Below are 18,081 nucleotides of genomic sequence, written 5' to 3'. Positions count from 1 at the left end.
ATTAAAGCCTTGCAGTACCAGGTGCTACACACAAATTGGTTTGGTAGCTCCCTCCAACCAAGTTCTTGCCATCTGTCATTGTGCTGCTGAAATGGGTCCCTTAATCCGGCAGTACGAATGCTCAAATCTATAGAGAGGCTTATGCAGATGCCCTCTCCCATTTGTAGTTCAGGCAAAGATCCAAAAAAAAGAAGAAGGGGGGAGGAGGGTGTCTGGGTATCCAGGGCACAAATCAGGCAAGACTTAAAAGGCATGAAACCCCTCTTATCCTTTGGTCTCACTTACCACCAAAGCCCTTGTGTGGTGCACATGGGTTTCACCCTGTGGTTCTTGCCCAGTTAAAGGATAACAATGCCTGGAGGCTGCTTTCCTTCCCTGCGAATGAGTCCCTGCACTACACTAGATGGCACTGCTTAATACTCACGTTTTGCTCTGTGGGCTCCCTGCATCTGGAGCATCCTGTAGCTGCAGCGTCTTCGGACTTCCACCAGTGCTCTGTGGTGGCAGGTAATGGGGTCACCTGTGGGGAGTGATTCAGGGCAGTCATGGAGCAAGGAAGCAGTAATGGACATTAGAAACTTATGCTGGCTATATCACTTTACTCTAGTGAACAGGCAGAGCAGAGGGTTTTAGTAATTAACCAAAAGCTGAGTTTTGATGTTACCTTTGACTCTTGTTAACAACCCCAATCTTACTTCTTTCATAAATGGAATACAGGGCATTGACAGAGTTGCTGCAGACATTGGTTATCATACCAAGGAAGAAATATGAGTGATAATACAGCTGTTAGATCAATAAGCATGGGGGAGGACAAGCTGTGGGATAGCAGAACTCTTTGCTTTCATCAATATGCTATAGATTTGGCAATAAGCAGCTGGGTTCCTGCTTTCAGAATAATGTTCAGCTAATTTTGCATATTGTTTCTTACAAGGAGGGTCTGATCAAAATTTAGGAATTCTGTTGAGCTCCTAACTTTCAGATAACAATCTTATATTGTGCCCTTTACTCACTAACTGCCGAATGCACCTAAAATGTGAAAGCATGGAGTTCTAGTATTTTTGTGTCCTTTGTAGGCATGCACTATATTTTCAGAAAGTCACTCATTAAAACTGATGAGTAGTGTATAGCTTTTGCATGATTCTTCCAAAATGTTTTATAAAAGCAACTATTAGTTCATGCACAGATCTCCAGCAGTAAGGAGGCAACAAAGTGCTCCTACCCTATGCCAGAAGGTTTGAAATCAGCTGGGCCTGGAAGGTTAAAAACAGAATATGTTTAGAGTACTGTGGATTATTTCTAAAGATGGGTGAAGTTCTAGAGAGTTTAAAATGGGATAGTACCCTCAGAAAAATGGTGAAAGCAGAGGACTGGTAGCTGTAGAGTGGCCAGCCTGATGCCAGATCCTAGGAAGAGCAGAAATAGACTGGTAAGTAATTGTGGGAACTGCAAGATAATGAATAAGTTCTTCTGGTTCCTCATGTCTCAGGCCACCTTAGTTCCTCTGGCATAGAAGTAGGCCTCTTAGGTGTGATGGAGCATCAGAGACTTCTTGGATGTTTTCATGCCGATCCATTTGGTCTCTGACTTAGGCAATGGAAGTGAGACCTAAACCTGAAGATGACTCGAGGTGGAAGGGGCTGCAAGTGTGCCCAAGGATTAGAGTAGAATTTAAAATATCTTGCGGGGGGGAAAAATGATTTTAAAATACTGGCTGGGATTCAATAAGGACAAATAAGATGCAATATGTTGGTTAGTGGATCGTTCCCCTCCAAAAGAGGATGAAAGGCAAGTGGTGAGGAATTTTTTCCAGATAAGTCCTGAGAGTATAGCTAAACATAAATCTCAACTGTGCAGTTGCCAACACTCCCCCTAAATCTCATAAGAGTGGGAGATACAGACATATATAGATTGCAAGACACATGGAAAAATCCTTTTTCCACCCATCATTGATCAAACCTCAGCTGGAGCACTGTGGCTGGTTTCGGATATTGCTCTTCAAGAGCAATGTGGCACACTTGGAGAGCATCCAGAGGAGAATTACACGGCCTCCCTTAGTGAAGAATATAACCTATGAGGAAAATATATTTTTAATTATTTAAATTAATGAATAAAAATATGGGATTGGTAGGAAAGGAATCACAATTTTCAAGCGCATGCTGTTTCAGAGAGGAAGGGAATAATCTCTTAAAGTATGGTAAATAAGAACAAAGGCTTTGAAATAGTGTAAGAAAGATTAGGGTTTGATGCAAGTTAAAGCTCTCAAATGTTGGATGCCTGAGAGAGCTGTGGAGTTACCATCAGGATGAGCTTTAAGATGAAATAAGAGGATGTTGGCAAGAACTGTCATGAACTATAGGAGGTATAGCGAATCCTGCCTTGATCCAATGAGAGGGACTAGATAACGCCTTTCTGTATTTTTTTCTATTACAGACACATTTTTAAATGAAAGTTACTATTAAATGTGCAACATAACTGATCTAGAATATACATATGCTTTACATTACATACCTGTATATATTAGTACTACATCATCTCATTGTGCTGGTTTTTACTCCTCCACTGAAAATGTTCAGGGATGTTCAAGTTGAAAAAGGCTGAATAATATTGATATGGGACCGCTCATCACATTCATGATTCAGAAAACAACTGCAGACTGGAATCATTTAATAGAGAAAGATGTGTTAAGTTTTTGGTTTGCCAAAGGAGTATCGGATTTCTGTCATACTTAATTTTGCCAACACAAAACTTCATATTCCTTAATCATAACATGGCAAAGGAGATGAAACATGGAGTCATCTCGTGTTAAATCTGAAAAAGTTTTCATCCTTTTGTTTTTACCAGACTTTCTTCCAATTCATTTTTTTCTGAATAAAATGTTGATTTTTTTTTCAACATTAAGTCTCAGCGTGTGATTAAACTGACAAGTTGGATGCGAATTATTTGTATGAGAGTCTTGCGAACTAGAGGATTTAAGAGGTATAAGAGGATACTCAATGAGTCTCATGTTAGGAAATGGACTAATCATCTATTTTGAAACTGTTTTTGTCAGATTCTTTAATGGTTGTGGAGTTTGTCCAATGCAGCACTGCAAAGAGTTTTTTGGTTGTACAAACATTGTTGGTCAGATGACAGAAACATGCTAATCCTTAATTTGAAGATCAGGTACAAATAAATTTTAATTCCATGTATAATAAGTGTTATAGGTGGATTTGAAAATATGTTTCAATCAACATTAAGTACCATTTTACACAAACTGAGACATAACAGTTGCATTTGAAGATGGTAGGAGTGTATACTTGAAAGAGAAGTGGGGAATATTCAAAAGAAATCATGTTTCCCTGAAAAGCCATTTTAAAAAGAAAACATTTTGTCTTCCATGTCATTGTCCCCTGTTTCTTATAAAAAGATGATTGTGCTGTGGATAGCAAGAGGGGCATCTCACTGGTGTTTTGGGTAGGGGCTTCCTTTCCTCTGCTTGCTCTTTGTTCTCTTGCACTCCCAGTCCCAAGTGCCCCGACTCAGTGCACATCCCCGTGGGGGTAGCCCTGTGCCGACTGAGGGCTGCACCAGGTGGCAGAGTGGCAAGATGCTGGCCTCTGCAAATGCCAGAGAGCCCTTGGGAATATAACCTCCCTATTTCAATCCTGAAACAGATTTTCAAAATCTCTCCCTAAAAGACTTACAGCTGTAAATCCAATTGGAAATCGAACTTTTTTTTTTTTTTGCCGAAGTGATCAATGTACTTTAAAAATCTGCCCCGTAGCTTCAGCCCCTGTGCAGAAAGATATGTATTGTCTGAGTTTGTTTGTTTTTTTGTTTGGTTGGTTGGTTGGTTTTTTTTACAGCCTACATTTGCTGTTATGAAACTTCTATTTCTGCAGAGTTACTGCCATCCAAACTCACCAAGGTAACTGTGCCGAAGAACAAATGCTGTTCTGATGGAGATTCAGTGGAAACAGACCTAAAGATTTCACATTTTTTCTTGATATTATTGTGCTTCTGAAAAACTGAATTGTTAAAGGAACCCCTCCTGTTTCTCCAGCCAAATGTCTGCTCCTGCCTGCTTGGAGGCTGCTCTGCAGCAAGGAAACAATTGGATGGGAAGCACTACGCACCGAGGTGCTGCAAATAGGCAATGCTGCTTCTCAGCACCTCAAATTGGTTTTGTCATGTACAATCATAACACAAGCTGGATACTGAAACATTGTGATTCAATAATTTGAGCTCTTGTCTGAATTGGCACAAATAATGCTAAACACTTTTCATGAAATCCACTTTAATGATGGAAATATTGCTGATTTTTGGTGCAAAGGTACATCTGTTTTATTTACAATGCCCAAAGTTAACTTTATTTATTAGCTGCAAAATGAAATAATTAATCTTGGCTTGGCGATGAGGTTTTCTTACTCATGTGCATTTCACCTAAGCAACAGAGATCACATGCTCACATGGAAAATAAGTTTCAAAGGTCTTCTGGCCTCTTAGAAGAATAACTTTGAGAGCTGATCATGTGGTCAAATTCTGTAGAGTATTTCCTACATGAAGCTCTTAATACTTGTAGTTTTCTGTAAATTCTACAATTTACTTGGACACTTCTCATACTGAAAAGTATTGTTTTCTGGTTTTGTTTTGGCCACAGTAACTTCAATAAATGTTAATGCGAATCAGTATGGTTTGATTTTATTTTATTTTTTCATTTTGGTCTATTTTCTTTGATTCATTTCCAAATGATTTTTTGAGGAAATGTAAGCTCAACATTCAAAGATCAGTTTACAAAAATTAAAAGTTCTAAATTACGAAGTCATAAAATACAATGCTAGCTACCTTCATATATTAGGATGCTCCACAGCACAGAGACTGAAAATTAAAAAGGAAAGAAGAGTTAAAGCAGGATTTCACAGCTATCCCCTGAAGGGCATCAACTTCTAGTGTGAGAAGGAACTTGCACTTAAAAAAAATATGCACAGCCTCAGTCATCATCTGTATGTCTTTTCTGTGATTGCTATTAAGAGGGCAGTGGTCTTAGTTAAATGCATTCACAAAACCAAGAGTATGCACTAAATGAGAAATAGGCATAACGAATGCTTTTCAGGCACTTGCTGCCAGAGGCTGCACGTTTCATAAGATCCTTCTTCCAAATGTGTCATTGCATACAAATGGTTGGCAGGCATATGTGTAAGAAGTCTGAGTACTGACTGTTTTGGTGGTCTTAATGTTGCTTTTTCATTTTTCTCCCTTCCTTGCTCTGTGTCTAAATGTGCAGGTGGAGGACAGAGGGAGATGGAGCACGTAACGAGTGTCATGTTTGTTAGTTGTGGGAATAGCACTCTCCTTAATGTTTTCTTCCTTTCAGATGTTCATATTTGCTATTTTAAGTATCCTAGCATCTTGCACAGGATACAGAGATGGCATACAGAAAAGCTAGGCTGGGCCATGCTCCATCAGCTTGAGAAGCAGACGCTGTCATGTGGAAACCACCACCAAGCCTAGCAGTGAGGTGCCCTGAGGGTCTGCTCTGCTCTTCTGCAACCCCTCTTCGGGCTTGGCAGTGGGCTGCAGGCTGCCTCCTGCCTGGAGGAATAAGCTTTGAACCTCAGTAGCTCTTCTGTCATCTCTGCTTGTGCAACAAAACCTGAACAAGAGAGAAATAGATTTGTCATTCTGCAAAGGCACTGAGGCTGTGCCCCAGCGTGGTGGTCATACTGCTGCTTTGTGGGTAGTGACTTGGTTGCTGTCAGCATTATCTCTGGCTGTACAGGAAAGCACACACGTTGTATGCAAATCACAAATAATAAAGAAATGAGCAATATGGTTTCAACTGCTGATATTCTCACCTCCGACTTTCACTCACGTTGTGTGTATGTGCAGCGAGCTCCATGCAACAGAAGAGGGCAACCTGCTGAAAATTGAATTTGGCAGAATGAAACAAATGCAGTACTGCTGGACATCAAGACTCAGGCTGCTCATCTGCTTCCTCTCCTCCTCGTGAAATGCAGCAAATTTAATTCAACATGGCAGTTTTGTAAGGCAGAGAGGAGGGACAGTCAAGGGTGTTTATGGATCGGATGTTATCCATTCACAGTTTATGTCCACACAGCAAATGGCCCTGAATTATTCAAACCTGTTTGGAGTGGGATTCCTACCAGGTGACTGGTGTATTGGTGTTACTGAAGTGGTTTCCATTTTGTGAATTGGAGAGAGAAAAAAAGAAAGGATGCTAGTTGTAAACTCTAACACACCTTGCACATGTTCCTGTCAGCTTCTCAAAGGTCTAAACTTGATTTTTTTAGCATCCTCAGAGGAAGGTTAATGCTCATTTTACAGGTGGGAAAATTAGGGTTATTGAAGTACCAAAGCAGTAATAGAAGTAACCTTCTCTAGTTCTTCTTTCTATAATCCATCAGAATGGATTCTAGCATCCAGAACATTACAATTCTCAACTTGCTTTTTTTTTTTTTTTAGCTACAATTTTCATACCTGCTTTAGAAACATTTACAAGTATACGGTCCCCTTGGGAGCCTTGCACAAAAAGTTCCTTGTGACTACGAAAATAAAGATGAAACAAAGTAAGGAGAACCTGCATCTTAGAGGTTTCAAACGTGATTCATCTGGATATTTTGAAGTGTTATAAAATAGCTGAAAACATGAGTAAACCTTTCAGTCTAGCCTAGCCCAATAAAACAGGAACAGGGACCTAAATGCAAAATCCAAACTCAACACCTAGTTGCAGGTAGGTATTTGAGGCCTTAGCAGGAACCTTTTGCGTGTTGACCTGGCCTCAGTCAGATGTTTTTCACTGGCTCTCTTTCCCTTGGTGCTCAGCCTGTGACTCTCGTTGAGCTGAGAAGTTGCAAACACACGCAGAACAGCAGCAGTTTGCTCAGCAAGTTGCAAACACCTCCACGTGTTGGCTGAAACAAAGCTGATCCAATAAGAAATGCTTCACTGCAGCACCGAAACTGATGTAACACTTGTCTGTGCTAAAACTACAATGACTAAACTTTAGGAAGGTGACGAAATTAAACTAATTATGCAAATAAGAAGGGCCCATCCTGAGATTTTTACTGCAGTAGGGTTTTTGAACTACTTTGAAGTATAGTGCAATGCATATTTGCTAGACCTACCTTTTTTTTCTGGCATTTATGGATTGTCAAATCAGAGGAAACTTCTCCTCACAAAACCAGTAGCAACCTAATTCACCATTGATACATATCCCCAGCCTCAAGATTCAAGGGGATCATTACAAAAATTTTTCATCATAATCAGCTGTCAACATGTCTGCAAAGTTTTAAACCACGTGTGCTGGCAACATGAAATTTTATGCTGCTTCTGAACTTCCTGAATTGGTTTAAACCTTACGTGTCAAGGATAGACAACAATTCTTTCTGCATTCCTTCTGACCAGCTTGTGCTGGTGAAGCACAGGAAAATCACTTGGCTCACTAGCCAAGTCACTGACTGTGTGCATTACAGGCAATTCTCATTAAGAAAAATAAAAATAAAAATATTACAACCTGCAGCTTTTCAAAGCTTGAAAACATTCTTATTATAACAGTGCAGGAATACTCTTCTGTAGATTATGTCTTAGCAGAGAAGCCTTTTTACATGAACTCAAAAGCAACGGCACTTCCTGCAAGCTTCTGCACACTTGATTGTAGTGTAGGTGGGAACTCCTACCTGCAATAAACCAAAAGCAATAAATGTCCACCCATAAACTATTGCCATGATTTCACCTCCCCTTGGGGAATATTCCCTCAATGCAAAATCATCAAGGTGAAAGAGAAAATAACTTCGTAGCTCTTGGCTCTTCCATTAGCTAGGACTCGGATGAAACCAGAATTTACCAGAGTAAACAGCCGAGAAAAAACTAGCAGCAAATCTGACATCAGTTACACATCCAAAGGACCTCAAGTCTACATCGTGGCAATTCTTGGCCAAGAGATCTCGTAGTCACTGTTCTCTTAGAAACAATGGTCTAGCACTACTGTTACAGCAGTTACATCATTACATAAACTTTTTGGTTTTTTTACAGAATCTTGTGAAATGGGTGCATTTCCTAGGAAGACTGTCAAGAGAGTAAGTTTCAGTGATGGCTTGCCCCACTCCTACGATTATTCCTATGGTGAAAATAATTCCCTGATGTACAAATAGAAGTGGGCACCTCTTCTCCCCCAAAACGGTACCCTGAAGGCATGCAGCAGAAGACTTCAGGAAGCAAATATTTCCATCTTTCTTCAGCTCCACCACAGCTGGAAGTACACATAGGTTTATACCAGAGCGAATACGAAACTTTCAGTACTTCTGAAGGAGTAGTGAAATGATCCAAGGATCTCAAAACACACTGGACTTCAATATCAAGTCTGTTCCACAGATGTGATTGGAAACTTGTGACATTGTTCACTATTTGAGAAAGGAAAAGCAAAAAATAAATAAATAAAATAGGAGAAAAAGACATGCCTGTCATCCCTGCTCAAGCCAGTAGGACGTTACAAAACAGACATTAAACCCTTTGAGACTCACACTTCACTTGAAGCAGCACTTCTTTCACAGCAGCATAACGTTTGCCACCAGAAGTGTTGAGGTTGTGTAGGCTAACCCCTGGTATGTCAGAGGACGTGGACTGTTACCCCATTAAGACTGTATTGCACAAAATTACTGATGATTAACTGAGCATTATCTCCCAGAGAAGACTGGAGACAGAAAAAGAAGAACAATCAGCCATGCCCCTTGACTCTTTGTTCAAAGAGTTAATTTTCTGCAACATTAAAAACATGCCTGGTTTGGGATTTGCCTGTCTTTGGCTTCCCTTTTTCCATCAGCCTCATTTCTTGTTCTGCCTTCTCAGCTGGATTAAAAAGCCTTTTGAATTTGTTTTCCTCCTCTGTGAAGGTGCCTCACAGTGCAATCAGGTCACTTCTCAATCCTCTCCTTGACAAGCCAAGCAGATTCAGTTCCCTGTCTCCCACTGCAAGGCATTTCTTCCAGCCTTTGAAGCATTCGTCCAAACCCTATCTTTGCCCTTTTTGGTTCCAGATTCTTTCTGTTTGTTTGCCACGTTTACTTTTTAAAGCACCAGCAGCAGAAGGACATGAAATACTCCAATACCTGTGATGCCAACGAGCCATTTAGTGGTTAAATCCTTTCTCTGCACAAGTCACCAGTTCACACACCATGCCCCGTACAAAGACAAGGCACCAGGAGCTCCTGCCAACTTCCTATTTCTTAGGATCTTCATATTTTCTTCCATGCTGTTGTGACCACACACTCTGTAGGTCTGACACCACCCCCAGTCTCCCTTTCTCTGTTCTGGGTATGTAAATTACATTTGGCTGCATTTTAATGCATCTGGTGTGAAGAGCTCCTGCAAATCAAGTAAACCTCTATAATACTTATTCTAAATAACAAAGAAAATTTAAAACCTAATTTTAATTAACGGTAAGCATTCTCCAGTCTCTTGAATTTTTGAGTTCTAAATATCAAATAAACTATAAAATCTCTAATTTTTTTACTTAAAAAAAAATGATTTTTATCCAGCAACCCCAACATTATGAATCTAGTGTGAAAAAAAAAAAAAAAAAAAAGGTTAGAAAAAGCAGCAAACAAATTACAGAATGAAGTGTTAAAGGCAGCAACCAAAAAGAGGAAAATATGCCTGAAGAGAATTAGCTGCATTAATAAGTGAACAACAGATGAGTAATTAGTATTTCAGTATCAAAGGGTCTAAGTCTCTTTGAGGAGGGAAGAGAAATACAGCTACATGCTGCAAGCAGGGAAGTAACCAACAGCATAATCATTGCTAGAATCTGATTTCGATAATCTGCCCTTACTTGGAAATCCTGTCTACATACAGAAGAGACATGACTGCAAATTAATAAAACAAGTTTAGTCAAAGGCTATTTATACTTCAGAATAAAACTCGATGAAAATCTTTGCCTTCAGAGACCATACACGTATTGAATTCCATGTAAAATTCCCAATGCAATTGATGAAAAAGATCTTTGTCTCCAGCAAAGGTGCATCTGATCAGTATTTGATAAATTCGGGCTGTTAGTTAGATCAATGGTTTCCTTAGTAAAGGCCAGAAATTGAGGGAGAGTGCTGCTGCTTGTGCAGATGATCAACAACACTTGGAGAGAGCACAGAGACCCTGCTACTTTGTGGAAAGCAAAACAGAACCTGGGTCTGAACCAAGCTCATTTGAAGTCACTCTGCTCAGATATTCAGCCCTATCTTGGGGCTCTCATCTAAATGGTGCAGAGAAAAGCAGCCTGCCACACACATACACACTTGCTGTAATACAGTGAGATGGAAGAAAGGTGTGGGGGTGTAGAAGACACTGATTCTGCAAACACCTGCACATGTCCGTAGCTGTGAATGCACATGTTGTCCTGTTGATTTCATAGGGCTGGCTGTCCATTAAGATTACTGGCAAGACTGGAGCCTGCTGTGGCAAAGCCCCTGGGAGTGAAGGGATCCACAAGTCCAAGGTGTTGGACTTGGAGTAGGCTTGTATTCACTTGTGTGGGTGTCGAGGGTGACCAGAACCTAGTGGGTCATCCCCACAAAGTACAGTGTGCCCAGTGACTTCCTCCTTATGGCAGACACTGCCTTAAATCACAGCAGGTGTAGCAGATGTATACATAAAACCCTGCATACACTTCTACAAGTTAAATGCTGCCTGCAGCAAGCTGCTCGGTGCTGTCCCTGACCTGTGCTCACTGCAGGCGGGAGGCAGAGCCACCCTATGCAGCCTTCTTGGACAAGGGCTTGTTGTGTGTCCCAGGTCAGAAAAAAAGTCCCAACTCACATTTTCCTGTATAAGGAGAAAAAGGCTCCAGTAAAGTGGCTGAGTCCACCAGATCGCATTAATAATGGTAAAAGTAACTGGAGTATCTCATCCTATCTAAGCTCATTCATTTTATATCTCCACTAATTCCTTAGCCTGCAAATTCCTAGAACCAGAAATGTCCTAACAGACTTTCTGCCCTTTGTGAAATGTACTTATTACCTCTACATGGGAAAGTAATTTGGCATTTTGATTTTCAACAGTCATTTCTGTGTGAAGCATTGTGACTCAGCAGAAACCAGCAGGTTCCTTGTAAGCTGAGAATTAAACAGTGGCCATCTTACTCGCCTAACTGGATTTATTAAAAAAAAAAAATCAAACTAATAAAAAAGTTTATTATTCTTTGAATCATAACTGTACTACCCAGAAGTACTCTGAGCCTCATTTTGTGCTTGGACTGCACTCGTAATGGACTGCACTTGGAAATGTGATGGGTTGGGGCTCTATGAAGGACGTGGAGCACATCCTCAAGTCTGGTCATGGTGATCTGTGTTACGACAGGGAGAAGCAACCCTGACGTGTGCTTAACTAATCTAGCAAGGGTTCTTCAGCCCTGGAGAACCTCCAGAAAGTGTGAGGCCACTGCAGGATTCATGCCATTCGGTACCCTCTGCCCGATGTGAGGCACTGCTATGGAAACACAGTAGCTGGCCTAACTGCATTCGTTCCAGGGCCGTGGGCAGACAGCACCAGCTGGATGTGGGCCTAATAAATGGGTGGAAGCTGAAGGATCAAGGTAGGTTTAGAGGCTGCAAAAAGCTCTGGCTAGCATCTCCTGCTTCTTCATGATCATCGCAAAGGCAGAGTATTTGCCAGGAAGTTAAATCATGTTGGTTAACTTTGATGTTTGAAGTTGAAATCCATTTTCAGGTCAAGTTCACCTTTCTGTGACGGCATTCCACTGGGGTCTTTCTGGGGTTTTTGTGGATGAACCACGGCTCCAGCGATCAATAACTTGCGCAGAAAATCTGTTGCCCAAAGGATCTGATCTAAATCCTATTTTTTCAGGTGGAACCAAGAGAAACCAATGGAAGCATTTCAACTGGAACAGAAATCAGAAGCCTCTTCTGCTAAAAGATATTCAAAAGGAGCAGAATTGTTGGCATCCCGACAACTCCCACATCACATAGACAGGAAAAGCACTATTGGTGCAGGCCTTCTTCTGGATCAGCTTCAGGCTCTTTCCCACCCTTCCACCTGCCCTGCTAACAGGAACAGCAACTGATGCAGTTGCTGATGCTTCAGAAACAGTAAGGCTCAAAGCCCAGCGCTGTTACACAGCACCAGCAAAAGCCACAGCAGCAGCACATGTTTAATAAAGGTATTCCTAGCAGCCTGCATGCTCGATGTGCTGTGATTACAAGCAGGGCAGCAGCGCGGTGCAGCGCCGGCTGCCCCCTGACAGCTCTGCTCCCCTGGAAGCGCGGGGCTGACAGCTCCGTGAGGAGAGCAGCAGAGCTGGAGGCAGCTTTGCTGGCAGCTGGCCTGCATTTGCAGAGCTCTCACCCAGACCGTACTGGTGCATATGAGCTTTCTGAACAACATGTGAAAGCCCAGGGCAAGAGGCAAACAAATTCCTCTTCTCGTTGGGGGAAAACAGAATGTTGTGTTGTAATTAAATTTGCCAGGCGCTACTGTAGTATGGTTGTGCAGATGAGAGGATGCAGATATATATTCCTGGGCAGCCTACTTTCATGTTAAAGCACTGGAAGATGGTTCGATGGTTGTTTTTGCTTTGTTGTGTTGTTGTTGTTTTGTTTTTGGTGGTGTTTGGGGTGTTTGTTTTTTTCACAAACAGTGGCATTAATGAGCTTGTCTTGCCTCATCCAGGTAGACTTGTCTAGTCCTGCCTACTCCAAAAGGCAGTTTTTCAGAAGTATAGTTTGCAAGAATTTTTTTTTTCTACACTAAAAGAAGGATGCAATTTTAACATTAATAGAAACATGAATAAAACTTCTCTCCAGACCTTACCTTAAGTAACAGCAATCTTGTTTTCCTGGCTCAGGGGAAAAATAAAAATAAAAACCATGAACAAAACAAAACAAACAAACAAAAACCTGCTAAAGCAAATAGAAGGGCTATGGACTCTTATTTATTCAGTTCAAACCCCTTATGACTAGGTCCCACGGATCTCAGAAGTTCTTTGTCCCTGTGAAGGAGAACTGTACAGACTCTCATTTTCACATGATTATTCCCTTTAAATGTTGTTTCCTCAGCTTCCCGGGGAACAGAGGTGGACAGGGTGCAGAGTATGCCTTTGAACTCCTGGACATTTTACTTGGTGTTCTGTGGCTGCCATTACCACATGGCCACAAAGCTGCAGGTAGTTCATTTTGGATCGTGCCTGCAATCACCTGGGAAATCTCCTTTTATTGTTGCATGCTCAGGTTCCATCATGATCCAAGTCCCTGGGCTGATCAGTGCAAATAGCTAGTGAATACTTGTATAACCTCTCCTGATTATCATGCAGCTGTACAGTGCAGTAACATTCCTTCATTGACTTTGTCATTACCTGTTTAATGTTCCTCTGTCTCCTTTTAAAATAGAAATCTTCTTGACCTCAATCAGTGTTTCTTCAAACTCCTTCCTCCCCCGCCTCTATCATGTTCATGCTTCTCCATCAGCCTTTAATGCTCATTCACTGGGGTGGCTTGTCCTTCATCACCTGCTGCCACTCTCCCATCCTATGTTAGAACATTTTCATGTTAGGACATCAGAGCTAACACCACACTCGCAGCCGGGATTGCCTCCGGTTAATGGTGGGAGGACGAGCTGGAGCTGCGACAGTGACACATGCCCTCTGTGCCAAGGTGGTGTGAGCCCCAACAAATGCCCTGGGAGGGAGGGGAGAAGGGGGAGACTGGGAAACAGATTCCCATTTGTACTGCACTGTGAAGGCTGTGCTGCTGGTGGTGGCACAAAGTGCCGGGTTTGCTTTTGGCACCTAGGAGGGAGCTGCATGGAGTTTTGGATAAGCAATCCTGATGGGTACAGTGTGTGTAATAGTAGAGAGAATGAAAAAAGCAACTTATCTGGTGTTCGTTCTGTGGCACATGTCAGGAGGGTGCTTCTGTAAGCACAGATATTCTCCAGGACTCTTCTGAGAGCAGTTACAATGACACTGAAGAGATATCGCTCAAAAAGGGCACAGGCCAGATTTCCTGGGCTCACCTTCTAACAGTTTCACTGTTTCAGAACACCATATTTTGGACAGGTGGAGGACTTCCCACCACAAACACACCTCAGCTTGGTGTTAATGAAGTCTTCTTCATTTACTTTGCCTGCACAGGAAAGAAAGGGAATGATTCTTCTGGAGGCTGGAAGTGTGTCCACAGCTGTAGGTAGCACAAAGATTTGCAGCGTACTTGTTGCCCTCTGTGCTGCTGTACAACAGAGCTTCTGCTCTTTCAGTAAAATATTTTGCCCAGGTAGTTTCTGATAGGGATGAAAGATTTCAAGCCTATACATGCCTGAAGTTATCAATAGCTGAACTGTGCTTCAGCTACTTCCTTGAAAGCATAGATGAAAAACTCTTCTTCTTTGCTCTCAGCATATATACTCATTTCATCATTTTTCCCCCACCCTTTCCAGCATTCAGCCACAAAGGCACAACAGCAGGAGAGCCCAGACTCAGAAATGGAGCTTTTGTGCTTGCTGTCACCTCCCACCTTCAGCTTTATAACCTTGTTCTTCAGCAAAGGCCCAACTGGTTTTCACCCTTTTCAATATCCCAAACTTCTCAGCATCTTTAAATAGCTATACCCTATTAGAAAAGCAAGTATCAGCTTATACTATGTGCTAATCACCCCAGCCCAAAGCCCCTGGCTAACTACAGAATCATAGAACCACATCCTGAGTTGGAAGGGACCCACGAGGATCTTTGAGTCTAACTCCTGGCTCCACACAGGACCACACAAAAATCAGACCATGTGTCTGAGCATCGTCCAAACACTTCTTGAACTGAGCAGGCTCAGTGCTGTGACCACTGCCCAGGGGAGCCTGTCCCAGTGCCCGACCACCCTCTGGGTGCAGAACCTTTCCCTAACCCCCAGCCTGACCCTCCCCTGTCCCAGCTCCATGCCGTTCCCTCGGGTCCTTTCGCTGTCCCCAGAGAGCAGAGCTCAGCACCTGCCCCTCCGCTCCCCTCGTGAGGGAGCTGCAGGCCGCCATGAGGCCTCCCCTCAGCCTGCTCTGCTCTGGGCTGAACAAACCAAGGGACCTCAGCTGCTCCTCATACGTCTTCCCCTCTAGACCCTTCACCTTCTTTGTAGCCCTCCTTTGGACTAGTTTTATGTCCTTTTTATACTGTGGCTCCCCAAACTGCACACAACACTTGAGGTGAGGCCTCACCAGCGCAGAGCAGGGTAGGACAATCCCTCTCCTTGACCAGCTAGCAGTACCATGCCTGATGCACCCCAGGATATGGTTGGCAGTTTTGGCTGCCAAGGCACACTGCTGGCTCATGTTCAACTTTCTGTTGTCCAGAACCCCCAGATCCCTTTCTGTGGGACTGTTCTCCCGCCTCTTCTCCCCCAGTCTGTACATATAGCCAGGTTGGCCCTTTCCCAGGTGCAGAATGCAGCACTTGCTCTTGTTAAACTTCATACTTTTGGTGATTGTCCAGCCCTCTAATCTCTCTACAAGGCCTCGCCACCTTGGTCAACTGGGTGGGCAACCTTGTCATAAAAGGAAAGTCAAACAGGACTTTTCCCTCCTGAATCCATGTTGGCTGTGACCAATGACTGTGTTGTCTTCCAGGTGCTTTTCAGTAACTCCCAGAATAATCTTCTCCATAATTTTACCAGGCACTGAAGTGATACTGACAGGCCTGTAATTACTAAGGTCTTCTTCCTTGCCCTTCTTGAAAACTGGGACATTAGCCAGCTTCCGGTTGATTGGAACCTCTCCAGATTCCCAAGACAGACTAAAAATTATTGAGAGAGATCTTACAATATCAGCCATCTCTCCGAGTACCCTGGGATGAGACTCATTGGGCCCCATAGGCTTCTATGAATCCTGATGGAGCAGAAAATCCCACACAAGTTTGGAGTTAGCTGGGATTTTTTCATTCCCTCAGTCACAGTCCTCCAACTCACCAGCCCATCATCAGTGTTGAAGACAGAGGTGAAGAAGGCATTAATTGTCTCTGCTTTGTCTACATCCCTGTTTGTGAGGTGACCATCCTTAAGTAATGGATCGATGTGATCTGTGGTCCTCCTTTTGCTGTTAACATTTTTATATATATATATAAATGTTATTATATATATTTTACATATATATATATATACACATGTATATATCCCCTACAGTATTAGCCAGCTTCATTCTGATTGAGCTCTGGCTCTAATTGAGCACTGGCCACACAGATTTTCTCCTTACAGTACAGAACAGCACACAATGACATCTACTTAATTTTCTTGTTCCTTAATCCTCACCCAGAAGCTCTCAACCAAAATGTCATCACCAAACTGCAAGCTCTGTACAGCCTGTCCCCTCCATCACATACAGCACCATTACATACAGCACCACCTGCCCTGCCTCTCCCCTCTGAAGAGTTTATTGTGTGTCCACCATAACGCTCCACTTGGAGGACTCTTCTCACCATGCCTCACTTATGCCAATGATATCATAGCTCTGGGACTGAGCCAAGGTTTCTAGCTCCTCTTGCTTGCTCCTTATGCTGCATGCACCTGTGTAGAAGCATTTCAAACATGTTTCAATGTACTCAGCACCTTGTGGAGCAGACAGAAGGATCTCACTAGAACGTAGTCCCTCAAATTTTGTCATGCCACCTCACAGTTTATCACTGGTGAGCCTGTTTTTATCTCTTTCCCCCTTCAAACTCAGCATATAATTCTATCAATAAGTCCTGCTAACCCCTGTGCAAAAATCCTTTACCCACTCTGAGAAAGGTGCATCCTATTAGGCACCAACAGGCCAGGTGTTGTATAGACAATCCCATGACTGAGAAACCCAAAAATCTACCGGTAGCACCAGCCTTGCAGTCACGTATTGATCAGCAGGGTCTGCCTGCTCCTTTCAATATTATTCCCTGCTGTTGGAAGGGTAGATGAAAACACTACCTGTGGCCCTTTAACCAATTGCCCTAAGGTCCTGAAGTCCCTTCTGATTGCCCTTGGATTTCTCTTTGTTACTTCATCACTCCCATCCTCCTTTTAAAGCCCTGCAAGTCCTTTGCAGCTGAGACGGTTTATTCAGCCCACAGCCAAGGGCATCCGGGAAGGTTAATGGCATTTCTCACTTCCTCCAGCTCCATCCCTGGCACAGTGGGATTCCCACAGCCTCTCACACCACTCGCACTTGAGCCAAAACTGCTCTTTAGCTTAACTTAAATAGCCCTTTCCCCTTCCTGCTACTAACTCTCCTGAATTACTTATGAAGAGAGATCATATAAGCTCTCAGTCTTTTGCTGAGCTAATTATTCTTGCATGTATTCCCTTATCAGAGAGTGGCTGCCCCTGGCCATCAGCTTTACCTCTGCTCCAGGCTGACCAAGTCTTTCCTAATTCATAGCCACCAGTATAAAGGGGGAATGACATCTCTCCAGAGACTTCTATGACAGCATTAATAATTCTTATCTCTGTAGGAAGCATCTTGCCTAATAGATTTTTGGTCACCTGTTTTTTCTTCACAGCCGACACTTCTTAGTGGTTCATTGTCATCTTGTGAATAATAAAACCAAGACTTACTCCTCCTCTGTCATTCATAGCTGATGATCTCAAAGAAATTTCCATGATTAATCCCGAAGCAAGGAGACTTTACTTTGCTATTAAATAAATTTCCATTTCTACTACACTGATGTGCATGCTCATTACATTGTGCTTTCCCTTCATATTCCAGCCCCCCTTCTGCTGGCATTGCTGGCACCAGTCTGGTGTCCACAATGTACTTTTTTATCTCCTTCCTTGCACTCTAACACCAAAACAAAGCAAAACCAGCATTAAGTCTGAGCCTAAAGCAATTCCATTGCTAATTGCCTTTCTTGCTGATAGCTTGCCACCCAAGAGCATGCACAACCATTACCCTCCCTGGAGCCAGAGGAACAACCAGTCCAGTGAACGTGAGCCTCCCTCTCTCTAACACACAACAACATGAACATGACAACTTCTGTGGGTGACAAAAATTGGCAAGTGGCAATCACAGTTACACTTCTTTCCTTGCCCCCTGCCCTTATTTCCTCCCAGGGTGGCACAGATTTCCTTGTACACTCAGAGG

At 42.7% G+C, this 18,081-nt stretch overlaps 1 protein-coding gene across 12 annotated transcripts in view; it reads left to right on the top strand.

Moving 5' to 3' along the window:
- LOC311432356 (uncharacterized protein) overlaps positions 1 to 12,815 on the top strand; it is a 28,934-nt gene extending 16,119 nt beyond the window's left edge. For 6 of the 12 annotated variants that reach the window (XR_014689996.1, XR_014689998.1, XR_014689999.1 and 3 more), the window contains one exon: positions 3,846 to 4,667. Coding sequence is in view for 2 of the 12 variants with exons in the window: in XM_084510746.1 (XP_084366872.1) it covers positions 8,032 to 8,075; positions 11,854 to 12,070 (261 nt within the window). In the remaining 10 variants the exon portion in view is untranslated. Of the gene's footprint in view, positions 1 to 3,845; positions 4,668 to 8,031; positions 9,310 to 11,853 lie in introns of those variants that run through there. The other 6 variants (XR_014689994.1, XR_014689995.1, XM_084510746.1 and 3 more) reach the window with 4 other exon arrangements.
- Positions 12,816 to 18,081: the final 5,266 nt, after the last annotated feature.

The sequence above is a fragment of the Aythya ferina genome (genome assembly GCF_964211825.1).
Source record: "Aythya ferina genome assembly, chromosome: 2".
Classification (NCBI taxonomy): domain Eukaryota; kingdom Metazoa; phylum Chordata; class Aves; order Anseriformes; family Anatidae; genus Aythya; species Aythya ferina.
This window is presented reverse-complemented; position numbering and strand designations above follow the sequence as displayed.